General features: G+C 30.8%; 1 protein-coding gene across 1 annotated transcript in view; it reads right to left on the reverse strand.

The window, feature by feature from the left end:
* LOC131944176 (uncharacterized) overlaps positions 1–16240 on the reverse strand; it is a 36044-nt gene that overhangs the window by 1173 nt on the left and 18631 nt on the right. Inside the window, exons 20-44 of the mRNA XM_059304737.1 lie at positions 11688–11936; positions 10589–10808; positions 10275–10447; positions 9645–9806; positions 9374–9496; positions 8916–9041; positions 8487–8609; positions 8120–8242; positions 7382–7627; positions 6890–7024; positions 6536–6661; positions 6266–6388; positions 5926–6057; positions 5052–5162; positions 4680–4820; positions 4431–4556; positions 4099–4221; positions 3567–3686; positions 3117–3239; positions 2395–2646; positions 1771–2037; positions 1305–1430; positions 908–1020; positions 580–641; positions 160–323 (exon numbers count right to left, since the gene is read on the reverse strand). Coding sequence (XP_059160720.1) covers positions 160–323; positions 580–641; positions 908–1020; positions 1305–1430; positions 1771–2037; positions 2395–2646; positions 3117–3239; positions 3567–3686; positions 4099–4221; positions 4431–4556; positions 4680–4820; positions 5052–5162; positions 5926–6057; positions 6266–6388; positions 6536–6661; positions 6890–7024; positions 7382–7627; positions 8120–8242; positions 8487–8609; positions 8916–9041; positions 9374–9496; positions 9645–9806; positions 10275–10447; positions 10589–10808; positions 11688–11936 — 3789 coding nt within the window. The remainder of the gene's footprint in view (positions 1–159; positions 324–579; positions 642–907; positions 1021–1304; positions 1431–1770; positions 2038–2394; positions 2647–3116; positions 3240–3566; positions 3687–4098; positions 4222–4430; positions 4557–4679; positions 4821–5051; positions 5163–5925; positions 6058–6265; positions 6389–6535; positions 6662–6889; positions 7025–7381; positions 7628–8119; positions 8243–8486; positions 8610–8915; positions 9042–9373; positions 9497–9644; positions 9807–10274; positions 10448–10588; positions 10809–11687; positions 11937–16240) is intronic.

The following is a 16240-nucleotide window of genomic DNA, read 5'->3' on the forward strand; positions in this document are numbered from 1 at the left end:
GTGTAATTTCTTATTTGTAGACTTTTGTCATTTGGCTTATTATGTTTGATATTTTTCTAGTTTTTTGTAACATTCGAAAACAAGTTATTATTGTTACTTGTTTTTTTAAATTTAACAGTAACATTATCTAAGTGACTAAAATATTGTTGATAAATTTACCTTGCACATTATTGATGTTCAAGTTTAGGATCAATACGGTTGAGTTGTTTAGTGTTAGCCCTTGTGCCATAATTAACTGTATTGCTGCAGTCAGTGCTTGAGATGGGGAACTCTGTAGAATCTGATCTATGAGGATTTCCAGGTCAGCTATAAGACTGCCTTTACTGCAGAAACATCAAGAACACTTAGATGATACAGAAGTGAGATAAAACTACAGTTTGATTTCAAATGTTCTCATTTTACTAATAAAAAATTTGACTAATTAACTTAACTTCAATTTATTTCAATTGAGTTAAGATTTTTTTTTAATGAATAAAATGCGCAAAGATTATTTGAATTCTTTTAAAAATAGCTTAAAAACTTTTAACAACTTTACACTTTAACTGTGGTATGGAGATATATAACACTTGACATACACACCTGAGATTTTTACAGTTAACCTTTACCACAGGTAATTTTTTAGCTTTCAGTTCCTTAAACATCTGAAAACAAATATATTTTATGCTTTTTGTATAAAAAAATGAATTAGAAATACATCAGATTAACACAGACCAATTAAAGGCAAGGCTTCAATTATGCCACAGTTTAGTTAGGTGATAGCTATTTTTCAAATCATTGTGTGGTTGTATTCTAGTTTTACAACTGATTTGTTATATCTAACTTAACTGTTTTAATTTCAGTATAAGTATAATAATGTTTAAAAGAAATATGAAGTTCATTAAAAGTGATGTTAGGATATTTTGGTTACTTGATTTTCCACTTCCACTTTAGTCTTGATATAATCATCACTGTTTTTGTCTTCTAAGTTCAGTTTAGCAACATCAATGTTGAAAGGGATTGTCATGTTCTGGGTAGAGACAACTGCAAGTGATAAAGGCAAAAATGTTACATTTTCTGGTGATAAAGACAAAAAAATGTTACATCTTTTGGTGATAAAGACAAAAATTGGTACATCTTCTGGTGTAATTTAAAAACTTGATACAAGGAATTTCCTATCTTAAATTTCAGCAAGTCTAGACTTTCCAAAAATATCTTGCATATTCCTTTAAATAAATAATGAAATAAAATATTGAATATGTCTTAGTTTTATTCAATGCAAATTGGAAAAAAAAATTGAATGTGTTTATCTTATTAAAAATAATTACCATGGCAAGCTGAGGAGTTTGCTGAACTGATGGTATAGCCATCTTTACAGGAACATTCAAAGCTGCCATTTAAATTTGTACAATTCTGCTCACAAGGCTTTACCAATGATGAACACTCATCTACATCTGAAGCAAGCATAATCAGTACTGGTTAGTTATAAAAGATCTAGACACTGTTTAAAGCAACTCAATGTAAATAGTGTTTTTATCTTCAAAAAACAGTGGCAACATTAACTGAATGTAAGATTGTTATTTAGTAACATTAAGTTTAAATTATATTCAAGTTCCTTAATAGAGTTAATTAGAATGAATAACATTGCTTTTAGACAAGTGCAAGTTGAGGTACAAGCAATTTTATGGAATGAATTAAACTTGTATCTTATTATACAACAATATAATTTAAAAAAGAAGTTTAATACAATAATTTTGATTGTTGAAAGAATTCATACTTAGCAAATGTTTATACCTTCACAAATCAGATTTGTTGAATTTTTACTATAGTAGCCTTCATCACACAGACAAACAAAAGACCCATCAGTATTGTTGCAATGAGAATGGGATGGACAGTTGGTTGTATTCTGGAGACATTCATCAACATCTTTGTCACAATTAGTTCCACTCCATCCACTTTTACACTGGCATGTACCAGAGACTTTATCACATGTTGATGTCCCCAACACAGAACAGCTGCAGTTGTTGTTACACTCAGTGCCCCAAGTGCCTTCAACACAAGCTGGACAATATATAAAAAAGTAAAATTAAAGGAGGCTTTGCTAGCTCAAACAATAATCCTAAAGTCATACACATAATACATATTGCATTCAATTTAACATTTTATTTTTCAATTGAATATTTTAAAATACATTGTTTTAGAAAAGACTATTTTAAAAAGTCTAATATTATAGCTATCAGATGAAATTACAATTTTAAATGTTATATACATAAAAATAAAAATTAAATCAAACAATTTAAAACAATTAAAACCATTAAAACATATTTTAGCTCACAACAATTGATTTGAAAAAAATTTATTTGTGCATTAATCTAAACAAAATAAATTTAAAATAGATGACGATAGGTTTTTATATACCTGTGCAATTATCTCCTTTTGTTGTAAATCCTTCACCACACATACAGACATACCCAGTGCTGGATCTCTTACACTGTAAGCTTGATGTACAATTGTTCACTCTACAGTCTATGACGACATCTTCACACGTGGCTTCACCCCATCCAATCTTACACTGACATGAACCAGTGACCTGGTCACAGTGGTCTGTGTTCAGCATCTTACAGCTGCATGTGTTGTTACATCCAGTGCCCCAGCTGCCTTCAATACAATCTAGTAACACAAAAATAGACTAAATTTTAATTAAATTTCCAAACCACATACATCACAAGTGTATTTCAATATTGGTAATTTCCAATACTGATTGAAACAGACAGGATCGAACTGTTGAAGATGGGACCAACCATGTTTAAAATATCCTGCTATTATTAATTACATGAATTAAAACTATGGATAATTATGTACTATTTCTAAATTAAGATAATTGTAAATAATTTTCAACACAATTATTGAAAGCTGAAAACTGTGTAGTACATTAATTAGTAATAATTATTTCTTCTAAAAAAAAAACAATGTAACAAATTAATAAAATCCTTTAATTCTTATTTATCTGTATTTATACAAAATAGAATATGCAGCTAGAAATATGTTAACCATATTTAAATTTTTTACCATTCATGCAACAGTAGCCAGTATGTTCTATAATTGAAACTGTTAAAGATAATTTTACTTATGTGACTTACCATCACATGTGATGCCATCATTATTCAACATTTGTCCTATAGGACACACACACTCTATGCTTGTGTTCTGTAGAGTTTCTACACAGCCATGTTTGCATGTGGTTTTAGCACACAGATTCAAATCTTTAATGATAAAATAAAAAAATAAAATCTTTTTCTAAAAGAAATGAAGTAATTTATTATGTCACCTCAAAAAAGTTAAAATACTTCACATAGATAACTCATAAAAATGTTAACTTTATGGTAGTCATTTATCATTTATGTAGAATATGATAAAGACATCAAAGAAGACAAAAAATGTTCATTATAAATATATATTGTGTTTTACTATACATTAATATAATAGAAGAAGAAATTATTTTGTATCCATTTAATATAATCAATAAAAAGTAATAAAAAATACTACAAATATTACATAAAAGAAAATATTTTAAATAAAAAAAGACATACCATCACAATTTAAACCATTTGCTGCTAAAATTGTTCCTTTAGGACATAAGCAAGTCTCTGTACCATTGATAGTTGCACACTGGTAGCTACATGTGGTTTTGGTGGTGCATGGTATTGTTGCTGCAAACACAGTGTTAGTATTTGAACACGGTCAGTTTAATTTCAAATTCGACATAATTTATTTATACATGTCTTTAAAAAAATTTATTAACAAATATATCACACATTTTTAAGATGTTACTTAAAAGGATTGAAATTCTTAGTAATACTCAACATTAATTAGTACTATGCATATAAATAGCATTTGTAATAGCAGTTTAGCAGGCTACACATAGACATGATCCTAAACAATAGATTGTTATGAACCTGTTATCACTCCAACCAGCAACTTCATTAAAAATAAGCTTACAGCCAGTAAACTTACAATACAAAGGATAACATTTATTCTTTTTATTAACTATATATCAAAGGAAACAGTTTAAAAAATGCATTTATTTTTCATTCAGTTAAAAAGAATTCAAAACTTAACAACCTCTACAGGTAAGACCATCAGGTTGAAGCAACAGCCCTGATGTACAAGAACACCTGTAACTTCCTTCTGTGTTGATACACAACTGTTCACATCTGGTATTGTCTTGTTGGCACTCATTTATATCTGGAGGAAGAAATACATTTTAAAACTTTATTTGATATTGAAAGGTACACTTTTCCAGAGCAATCAATATTAATTTTTAGCCTTTAATACAAAATATTTTTTTAAGAAAGTTATATTTTTTAAAATGTTTGTTTAATATTTAAAATAAAATTGCTAATTTAAAATGTAATTTTGATTCTAAAGAAGAGTTTATTGCTAAGAAAATATACCAGAACAAATGTTAGTTGTCGAGTTGTAGAAATAGCCATGGAAACAAGCACAACTATAACCTCCAACAAAATTGTTGCACAACTGAGGGCAGTTGTTGGTTGTTGGACTGGAGCATTCATTCAAATCTATGGTAACAAAAATATTCACATTTTCTATCTGCTTAAAATAATTGATAAAGTAATCATTTGTCTATTTCTGATTTCACATTTTTAAAAGCTATGAATAGCGAAGAAATTAAATTAGTATACCTGCACATAACCCATTTTCTCTGACATAACCAGTTTGGCATTGACAGGTAGCAGATCCTGGTAAATTGACACATTTTTCATTGGTGCCACATTGTTGTGCTCCAGTTGTACATTCATCAATGTCAATATTACATAATGTTCCTGAATGAGAAACAAAAATGTGTGTAGCGTTGGGGAAAGAAAAGCAGTAGGCCTACTATTAGTCTTAGAGAAATCACCTAAACAATAATCACACAATTCGTAACATATTAATTTTTTTTTAGATAAAAGATATTAAATCTTGGAGTTTAAGCAAAATATTAATAACTAGACTTAGACATAAAATGAAGAAAAACAAAAAATCTTACTATGTAAAAATTCATTATTTCTTACCAGTGTATCCTGACTTGCAAACACAACCAGTTTTTAGATCACAGTAATCTGCCCCTGACCCACAGCTACATGACTTGTTACACTGTATGCCCCAAGTTTCACCACTACATCCTGTTAAATTATGATTTTATCATACAGATTCTTTAAATTTTGCTCTTTTTACAAGCTTTTATTTAACTCACTTCCCCTGTGTGTCGTCAGTCGTTAGTCTGTCGTCAGTCTGTCTGTCTAGATCGAAACTACTGAGCAAAATTGCAGGCACTTTTAACTGATAGATACGGTTCGTAACTGGTACATGGGTCAAAACATGAAGACAATGCATTATGACATTCAATTTAACTAAATTGGTCGCCAAAATAATTTTTATTAATTAATTAAAAATTTGATCAAATTAGTAGACAGTTCTATCCAACTACTCAACACGTGTCATCACGTTCAATAGCGCATCATCACGTCCAATCGGTGAGCAATGGTTTTTAGTCATGTAACTCTATTGTCAATAAAAACATGTAAAGTACTTAAAAAAATTTCATAAAAACGTTTTAATAATAAGCTTTTATGTAATAATGCACTAAAAATGAGAAAAAAAAATATACAGTACTATTTAAATTACTATAAAGAAAAGCGTGGATCTCTTCCTAAATATTAGTAAAGGTATCCAATAGATACTAAAATGACCCACGCTTTTTTATAGTTATTGAAATAGTAGTGTTTAATTTATTTTCTCCTTTTTAGTGCATTATTACATAAAAGCTTATTATTAAAACGTTTTTTATGAAAAAAAGGTTTTGTAATTGAAAGCAAGCTCTAAGTAATGGAAAAAAATATGGTAAATTGTTTTTGCAATTTTTGAATTAATATCAGCAAAAATTACCAATACAAGAGCGGCCATCATTGTCCAGCTTTGTCCCTGCTTCACATGAACATGTGTAGCTGCCATCAGTGTTGACACAGCTGGTTTTAATTGCACATTTGTTGTCACTGTCTGAGAGACACTCATTGATATCTGAGGATCACACATTTCAACAATTAGTATTGTTATCAGCAGTCATATTTTTTAATACAAAATGGAATTTTTTAATACAAATTTTTATTAGTTAGGTTTTGTTTTTTATTAAAGTAGTTTACCTCATTGTATGATATGTATAAATCATATCTATGTGTTTAATGAAATACAATTCCTAATTATTATTTCATGTATATAATTTAAATACCTTCACAGAGCTCTGTGTCTTTTAATTTAAAACCTCTTGGGCAATAGCAAGAGGGTGTATTGTCAGCATCAACACCACACCCATAACTGCAGTTGATAGCTTCACCAACACAAGGGTCTTTCACTGTTTGGTAAGACATCTTGATAATATTATTCTTTTTACAACAAAATATATAATTAATGAAAGTATAGAATTCATAAGAAATATTAAAATTCTTATTAATTACACTTTAAGCTAAAAAAAATAAACAATAATCGATTGTAATCAAACCTTTGACACAGGTCCACCTGTCATCAGAGAGATAAAAACCTTGTTGACACAAACAGTTGTAGGAGCCAGGCTTGTTGTCACATATCTGTTCACATTTATCTACTTTCTTTTCACATTCATTGATATCTGTAAGACAAAACAAAAATGTTAACTAATATGTTGACTTGTTTTCAGAAAAAAATAAATTTCCCTTTTTTAAATATTTGAGCAAATAAAAATCCAATTGTAAAGTTTCAGTATATTTTTTCACTTAATCTATAAATAAAAACTACCAGACTTTTATTCAATAGAACATTAATTTTATTAAAATTTACTTCATGGTTAACATGTTGTTTTGGAAAATAAAGAACAAACCTTCACAAACAGACTGAGCATTCCTGGCATATCCTTTCTTACAAGAACAGCTGTAGCTTCCCACTGTGTTGATACAAACTTCTACAAGTCTGTCACAGGTTGTGTTGGAATAAATATCTGTGCACTCGTTAATGTCTGATGTTACCGAGAAAGTAGAAGATTTTTTTTTATTACATTGCCACTTTAGATAATTATAATTTATAAATTTCAAACCATATTAAAAACAATTGGACATTCCTTTGTTAAAAAAAGCTGTTTGTAGTCTTACCCTTAGCCTAACCCCAACCCTATTTTAATACCAAAAGTCTTATAAAAGAATATGAAAAATTATAAGAAACAAAATTGCATGGCCTTATAAAATGAGATTAATAAAGGCATTAAAAATAGATTATTTTTTTCATTGACATATAGAATAAAAAAAATAAGCATCAAAGAACATATGTTTACCAAACACAATTATACAATGATATTTAATAACAAATAACAAATTACCTAAGCAAACTCCATCGTCCAGTTTGTACCCATCTGGACACACACAGGAGAATGACCCAATCTTGTTCTTACACACAAAACCTTCAGGACATGAGTTGGGCAGGGCACATTCATCAACGTCCAGCTCACAGTTGTCTCCTGTCCAGCTCTCATCACACACACACCCTCTAACTGTGTCACATGACCCGTGACTGCTGCACTGGCAGATGTTCTCACAGTTTTCCCCATAGTAAGGTTTTTCACACGCTGAATAAAATGCAAAGGATTTTATTTCTTTTATAATTAATGGAATATTGTTGGTTTTATTCTAAACATGAGTAAGAAATAAGTTATTTGATGCATAGGGAACTAATGTATCAGTTTTTTCTAATTTTTATATTAGACGTAGTAGAATTCTTACCAAAACCTAAGAACTGTGATGAGTTACCGCTAAGCTAAATTTACTATTACATTTTCACTTTGCATTTATTTATTTTTGTTATGTATTCCTACCCGTAGTCTACAAAACACAAGGCTAATCATAAATATGTTATCTGTTTATGAGTATAATATACATTTCGACTTAATCATACACAACAAATCATATATTAGATGTATGCTTAAGTAAATTTATTTAGAATTATTATTTTAAATTATCAAGAAACTACAAAAAAAATTTTTTAGTGTTCTTTCCCACCAAAATAAGGCTTAGTAAATAGTAATCATTAACCTATGTCAGACCTAAAATAAAATACCTACCTGCACAAGAGACTCCATCAGGCCCAAGTTTGAAGCCAGTGTAACATGAACATTGGTATGTCCCCAGCTGGTTGATGCAGCTTTGACTGCATGGCTTGTTGCCATACTCACACTCATTTATATCTGGTAATTAATTAGAAAAAATGTATGTATAATTATTACTGAATCTGTTGAAGAGATAGTAGGTTTAGCTACTTGATTTTCTTTTTGTTATCAGTTTAATGAATAGAAGTAATTGCTTGTTCCTTTTTATTTTTATTTCTCATACTTAATTTATTGAATTTTTTTTAAAATTGACTTAATTTCATCATAACTGTGAAGGTTTTTAAATATTTAAAAAAATAATTTTACAAAAACAACAATGTACCTATACAATTAGTATTATCAGTTGGATCAACCTCATAGCCAAGTCTACAGCTGCAGTTCACTTGGTTATTTGTCACACTACAAACCTGTTGACATTGGTAGCATTGATCTCTTATGTTGGAACCTAGTCAAAAAACATTTTTGAATTATATTTCACTTGTTGAGCTTATAAAAGAAAGAGGTAACTTTTTAATTGTGCTATTTTAACTCAGTTCGAATTATCGTGATTCTGTATTATTAAAATATCATTACATATTATTAAAAAATAACCTTATCTGTAGTCCTTAAAACACAACATTTTTTAATATTTCTGCTAACAAACCAATACACTTATTTTGCACACAAGTCCTGTCAAGGGCTGAATAGAAGAATTGACAAAAAATATGTAAGAAATTAAATGTTTTACAAATTAAATTTAAAATATGTCTACCTATTGTACATGTATATCCATTTTCATCAAGTGTGTATCCAGTCTGGCAAGAGCATGAATAGTTTCCCTTTGTATTAGTGCATTTTTGTTGACATTTTGATGTTCTTTCTTCACACTCATTAATTTCTGTTTTATAGATTATAAACTCAATTAGAAAAAATAAAATAATTACAATATTAATAATTATTGGAAACTGTATTTTTTAAAGCAGGTGTTTTTTTTTATTTGCAATTAAGTCTAATTTTTTTACCATAAAAGAATTGTATATATTACATTTAGATATATATAAATAGAAAATGTGTACTCTTTACTTCGTAAAGAAATATTTTCAAAAAGGCTGCAAATTTTTCTTATATTATTAATATAAAATTTAAAAAAAAATAAAATAGCTTATATTTCAATGCATTGTATCAAGTTCAGTTTTACTAATCAACTTTTAAACAAAATTCTAAAATTACCAAGACAAGTTTTCTTTTCAACTGTGTCCAGCCTGTAGCCAGACTGGCAACTGCAAACAAATGAGCCTTCAGTGTTGGAACACACCTGGCTACATGGGCTGCTCACATTGCATTCATCAATATCTAAAGACAAAACCATGTGCTATTAAATGTTTTCAAAATTATTTACTATTATTTTTTTTTAATTAAAATGTATTCACCTTCATGGGATTATTATTTTTTGGTAGATAAAATAATTTAAAAAATGACAATTGAATAAATGTTTACGTACCAACACACTTTCCATTCCAATCAAAAAATCCATTAGGGCAAGGGCCACAAGCATATCCAATTGAATTATTTCCCTGCTGGGCAGCAGTCAGATCTGTACAGTTCTGTCCCTTGGAACATGGCTCTGCAGCACAGCCATCAAGCTCTGAGTCACACTCTTGGCCTGGAAGATGTCATTCATTTGTAGTTTTTGTAAATGCAAAAATTCAATTTTACATCTACTTGTCAAAAAAGCATTCTAAAATAAAGACCAAATAATCTATAGGCAGTGTATTCATAGTCTGTACTGATTTGTCTTTTAAAAAGCACAACTTTGAAGTTGAAGCAAATGAATAGAGCATGAGTAAAATAGAGAATTCAAAAGCATATTTAAAATTATTATTTAATTAAACTGATACTAATCTTTAGCATTTCTAAATTTAAGATTGTTACATTTTTATTTATACAAAGTTTTATCACAAATAAAAAATAAATATGACTAATTTTTTATAAATTTTAACATAATAAATAATTAAATAATTTTGATGAAAATAATGTTTTATTATCATTGATCAATTAATGTGATTTCTAAATAAATTTTAAAAAGTAAAACTTAAACTTAACTTTAATAAACGTTAAAAAAAATCCAAACCTTTATAAGCAGGAAAGCATGTACAGACTAATATTTGGAATTGACCGTTCAGAAACTCCTGTTGTCTTGGAGTATTTGGATCACAGACACCGTGTCCACTACAGAGTGGACATACAGTTATTGGGATGTATATTGATGGAGAGACAGCACCCTTGAAATCTTTTGCTCTGAATCTGTAATAACAAAAAAAGCAATAAGTCTTTCAGATAAATTATTTAAACATCAAATTTTTAAAAAATAAAAATTTAATTATGTATATAAACCTAAATGTTTCTATATCTTTAAAATGTTAAATAACAAACAGGTAAACTTACTGGAGAAGAACAGGACTGTTAACATTAGGAGTGTAAGTTATTAATCCTGTATTATCAATAGTTACATCAGTAACATTGCCCAGGATTTCAAATGTTATTGCATCATGGTCCTCATCTTCAGCAATGAGTTGTAAGTTAGACAGAGTCCCATGTTTGACCAGCCAACGGCCATTAGAGGTTAGACTATCATTCTTTACTGTCAGGCTGGGTGGATTGTTTGCTGCAGATATAAATAGAAAGCTTACAAAATAAACACATTTAGAAAAATTATATTGATGTGACTAGTAAAAGAAATAACATTTTTATCTAAAAACTATCAAATGTTTAATCCATCTTAAATTTCATCCAAACCTCAAATTAATTTTTTTTTAAATTAATGTATTGTTTTTTATTTTTTATTCATATAAAGTTAGGTAGCAATAAAAGGACAGATTTTTTTTTTGGCAAACATTAGAATAAATATGCGAGTTGCTTACATACACTTACATTCTGTTGAGGAAATAAGTGCTGTGCTTATTTACATCTATTGACTAGCAACTAAATTAACACAATTAGAAAGAACACTCTATGCTTATGTTATTGAGCAGTTAAAATTCATAATACTTGTTCTGATTAAAATAATTATTATTTTCTTAGACTTTCCCTATGCCTAACTCAATCACATATCCCCCAAACAGTAAGTAAGATAAAGAGAGTTAAATAGTTATATAATTTATGCCATTGACACAATAAAAAAACAAAAATCATTATTCTAATCAGTTTAAAAACTGAAACCTTTTTGATAACCACCATACCATTTATTCTGCCAATCAATGCTTAAAACATTTAGCAAAAAAAATATATAAAAGAAATAAAAACCTCAGTTCAAAATTTTTTAAAAATACATACTTTTATTTCAAAAATTCAAAAACCATAATTGTAAATAGAAGCAAAATTTAGATCACTATGAGAGAAAATATGTTCGTTGTTTATATTTTCCACTTTTGACAGAAATAAACACTTATGAATAGAAGTAAGCTTATGAAATTATGGTTAATATTCGTTTTGCACAGTGTAAAACAGTGGCCTATATATTTTACATACAAACTGTAATGTTTACCTAATACTTGAACTGTCTCAGCCATCTGTTCACTAAAAGATTTTGTATTCTCTGCAAATGCCTGGTCACCAGTGGCCAGGAAATCAAAAATACAAGCATCATTTTTATCTCCACAAATTTCAACAGCTTTGGCCACATCCTCAGGCTTAGCTTCATCTTTAAACATGGGAGTGAACTCTGGGTGCTGGAAATCTTCTGCTTTTTCTCCTGGTCCATACAAGAAAATAGTTGTGCTCGCATTTACTGCCCCTAAAGATTTATATAAATGGGTAAAAAGAATTTAATAAATCTTGAAAACACATCTGTTATTATACAATACAAAGTATAATAGATTGACGACAGAAGCCTGTGGTTGTATATAACAGTCTTTATTATGTACAGACGCCATCATGCGAAGAGAGAGGAAGTAAGTGGCCAGAGACCACTATATATAGATAACAACATGTAAGGGACATCACTCCAGATAACAATATAAATATAATACTAATACAGAGAGTGAGTTCCCTTGACCTCACAATTATTTCAATCTATTACATCCCTTTACCCTTAGAACACAATAACACATCTCTCAATAGAACAATTGATAGTATCCTAAAATCACCAATTATATTGTAACATGAACATTATGGTAGATTACATCCTTACAAACAATGCACAATATGCCACAACATAATCAAAATACAAAACAATAATGTCAAAGTCCTTTTGACCTTTAGAATCATAGGTCTAACTTATTTGGGACTTTGATTGTCCTGCTTGACCTTCTCAGTGGCTTCTGATTTGGTGACTCAAGATTCTGACCATCTGGATTCTCTATCTCAGGAGGTCTAGGATTTAAATCATTAACTCCAGAATTTACATTTTCTGACTCCAGACAACTTGGTTCACTCATATCAACAGAACTTGGTTGTGGAACAAACTGAGTTGGTGTGAACTGTTCAGATTTGGTGGGATTGACAGATTCACTCTTATTATCTGCACAAGTTATTTTTAACTGGTCTGCATGTCTACGGACAATAAGTCCATCATTTGTTTTTACTTTATAAGACACAGGTCCTGTACATTGAACAATTTGACCTGGAATCCATTTTTCCTTTCTCCCATAATTTCTTAGATACACATTATCATTAACTGCAAATTCTCTTTCAATGGATGATTTGTCATGATTTACTTTTTGAATTGGCATCTGAAGGTATTATGCTGTTATTCAGATCCTTGACTGACATAGATTTCTTTGATTGATCAATTTCCTCAGGTAATCTGATAGTGCTTCTTGGTAACCAAAAATACTGTTTAAAAGTAATATCCTGGACAATATCACTTTGCAACTGTGATCCAGTATTTGAAGTGGGTGTATTAAATGGCAAAAATCCTTTTTCTTTTCTTTTGATGTTACCCTTTTAGTTTCTGTAAGTGCTAATGATGTTAGCAAAGTTGTTTGATGATCACATTCCTTCTTACCAATGTATTCTCTTTAAAACATTTGAAATTGCCATATCACCATAATCATTTATTAAGTTACAAATACTTTGTTTAGGCAACTCTGACTGATAATGGACTGCATCTTCTCCATCTTTTATATTATCTTCACAAAGGGTTTTAATTTATTATTTTATATGGCCTTAAGTCATCTTCTGGTACATAGCTCAGGCTTTGGTTTTTTAAAGGTAATCTACTAAGACTATCTGCACTATTCTCAGATCCAGGTTTGTATTTCAATTCATAATTGTATGCAGTTAGTGTGATAGCCCATCTTTGAATTCTTGGTGAGGCATGCTCAGGTAGGGTTTTGTTTTCTCCAAATAAACCTAGCAATGGTTTATGATCTGTAAAGATGGTGAACTTCCTACCAAACAGAAACTTATGAAATTTCTTAACACCAAAAATGATGCCTAAGCCTTCCCTATCTAACTGAGAATAATTTTTCTCAGCCTGGTTCAAAGATCTACTGGCAAAAGCAATGGGTCTGTCACCCTTCTCATCCATGTGGGACAAGACTGCTCCTACACCATCTGGTGAAGCATCACATGTTAATATAAGTCTTTTCCCTGGGTCATAGTGAGTTAGTAAGGTGTCAGCAGACAAAGCCTCTTTTGCTGTATTAAAAGCAGCTTCTTGTTGTTTACCCCAGTGCCAAGTTGCATTTTTCTGTAGCAGCTTGTACAGTGGTGATAGTTTACCAGACAGATTTCCTATGAACTTTGCATAGTAATTTATCAAGCCCAAAAAAGCTCTTAGTTGTTGGGTATTTTCAGGTTTGGGTGCTTCTTTAATGGCTTTTGTTTTCTCAGGTTGAGGTCTGATGCCTTGTTTGCTCAATATATAACCAAGAAAACTAATTTCTGTCAGCATGAATTGACATTTATCTTTGTTTATCTTTAAACCTTTTTCACCAACAATTTTCAATACTTTATCTAGTGTTTTAAGATGTTCAGTGTCATTCTTACCAGTTATGTACACATTGTCAAAGTACACACAAACATTTGGAATATCCTTAAAAATACTGTCCATGACAGCTTGGAAAATTCCAGGGCTAGATGATATGCCAAAACATAGTCTTTCATATTGGTAGAGTCCTTTATGTGTGTTTATTGTCGTATAGACTTTTGAATCTGGATGCAGTTCTAGTTGAGTGTAAGCATGACTAAAGTCTAATTCAGTGAATTTGTCTCCTCCTGCCAAATTCAAAGAAATTTCCTCAATGTTAGGTATAGGGTACCTATTTAGCTCTATTTGCTTATTCAGTGTAGTTTTATAATCTCCACAAATTCTTATAGAACCATCCTTCTTTAACACTGGCACAATGGGTGTCGCCCAATCGGAATAGTCTACCTTCTTTATAATGCCATTAGATTCCAATCTACTTAGCTCATTTTCAATTTTATCCCTCATTGCATAAGGTGGAACTCTAGCTTTGCAGTATCTTGGATTTGTGTCTTTAATGCTTAACTTCACTGTTCTATCATTTAGTAAACCTGAATTACCAAAAACACATTTATTTTCAGATATAACTTTATCTAGTGAAGTAAGACTAGATTCTTTTACATTCTTCAATGAACAAATACTCTCCCAATTTAACTTAAGATCACTTAACCAGTTCCTACCTAGTAATGGCGGTCCATTTCCTTCAACCACAAGAAGAGGAAGTTTAACACTTTGACCATTATAACTTACATGAACCATACACTCTCCTATTACCGGAACATTGTCACCAGTGTATGTTGTTAGACACTTGTGACACGGCTGTAGAGGCACTGATCCTCCTGTGACAGCGTCAAACTCTTTCTTTGTTATGACTGTTAGAGATGCTCCAGTGTCAAGTTGGAAGCTGATGCTCTTACCGTTGATATTAACTTGTACATTGATGGGAGCATGACTCATTGATTTAACAGAGAACAGGTTGAAATCCGGCTGCAAATCAATTTGAGCATTTTCACAGGTAGAGTGGTTCATTGGTTGGGTTAGGTAGTCTTGGTGAGAGTTAACATAGTGCTGCTTTTGGTTGCGGTACTGTCTTGACTGGCTAGATTTAGCAACAGACGAAGACTTTGCAAAGCAGGCCTTGGCAATGTGACCTTGCTTACCGCACTTATAACAAGTTGCTAACTTGAACTTGCACCGATGAGATGCATGGGGACCTTTGCATCGATGACATTTTTGATAATTATTACTAGATTTAGATCTAGGATTTGAACGAGCAGGCTGTTTAGCATAAGTTGGAATGCTCTGATGGGGTTGATGTTTATTGACTAACCTGCTGTTTACTGCATGGATCTCTGAAGGTGCTAAAGATCTCACCGCATCTGATGACTGCTGGATTGAAGTTGCGAGTTGTATTGCTTTTTTCAATGTTAGATCTGACTCGAGCAGCAACTTTCTTTGAATATCAGGACTGTTTACACCTGTCACAAACTTTTCACATAGTCTGTCAGACAGCGTATCGCCGAATTCACAAAATCTACTTAAATGACGTAAAGCAGCAACATATTCTGATATTGACTCGTTTGGTTGACGAGTCCTACTGTCAAATCTAGCTCTACATAAAAACTTTGATGGGGTAGGCGCATGGTGGTCTGTTAGCAATTTGCTCAGCTCGTTAAAGCTCTTGGTATCTGGACTAGCTGGTGCGCATAAGTCCTTTAGTAGCCTGAATTGTTGAGGCCCTATGACTGTTAACAAAATAGCTCTCTTTTTGGCTTCTATCGTCACGTTGTTTGCTTCTAGGTAAAAGCTTAACCTCTCTAGGTAATCTTGAATGATTTCATCATTCGCATCAAATTCTTTTATTTGGCCATACAGCGCCATAATTCTAGAAATAATTAGCTAATAAGCTCTAGCAAACCTCTTTTTTGCGTAATTAGGTGCTCTTTCTAGTAGATGTTTATCCTTCGTCGCCAGTTATAATAGATTGACGACAGAAGCCTGTGGTTGTATATAACAGTCTTTATTATGTACAGACGCCATCATGCGAAGAGAGAGGAAGTAAGTGGCCAGAGACCACTATATATAGATAACAACATGTAAGGGACATCACTCCAGATAACAATATAAAT

Source organism: Physella acuta, unplaced genomic scaffold (genome assembly GCF_028476545.2).
Source record: "Physella acuta isolate Inbredline_101_S28 unplaced genomic scaffold, ASM2847654v3 ptg000007l, whole genome shotgun sequence".
Classification (NCBI taxonomy): domain Eukaryota; kingdom Metazoa; phylum Mollusca; class Gastropoda; family Physidae; genus Physella; species Physella acuta.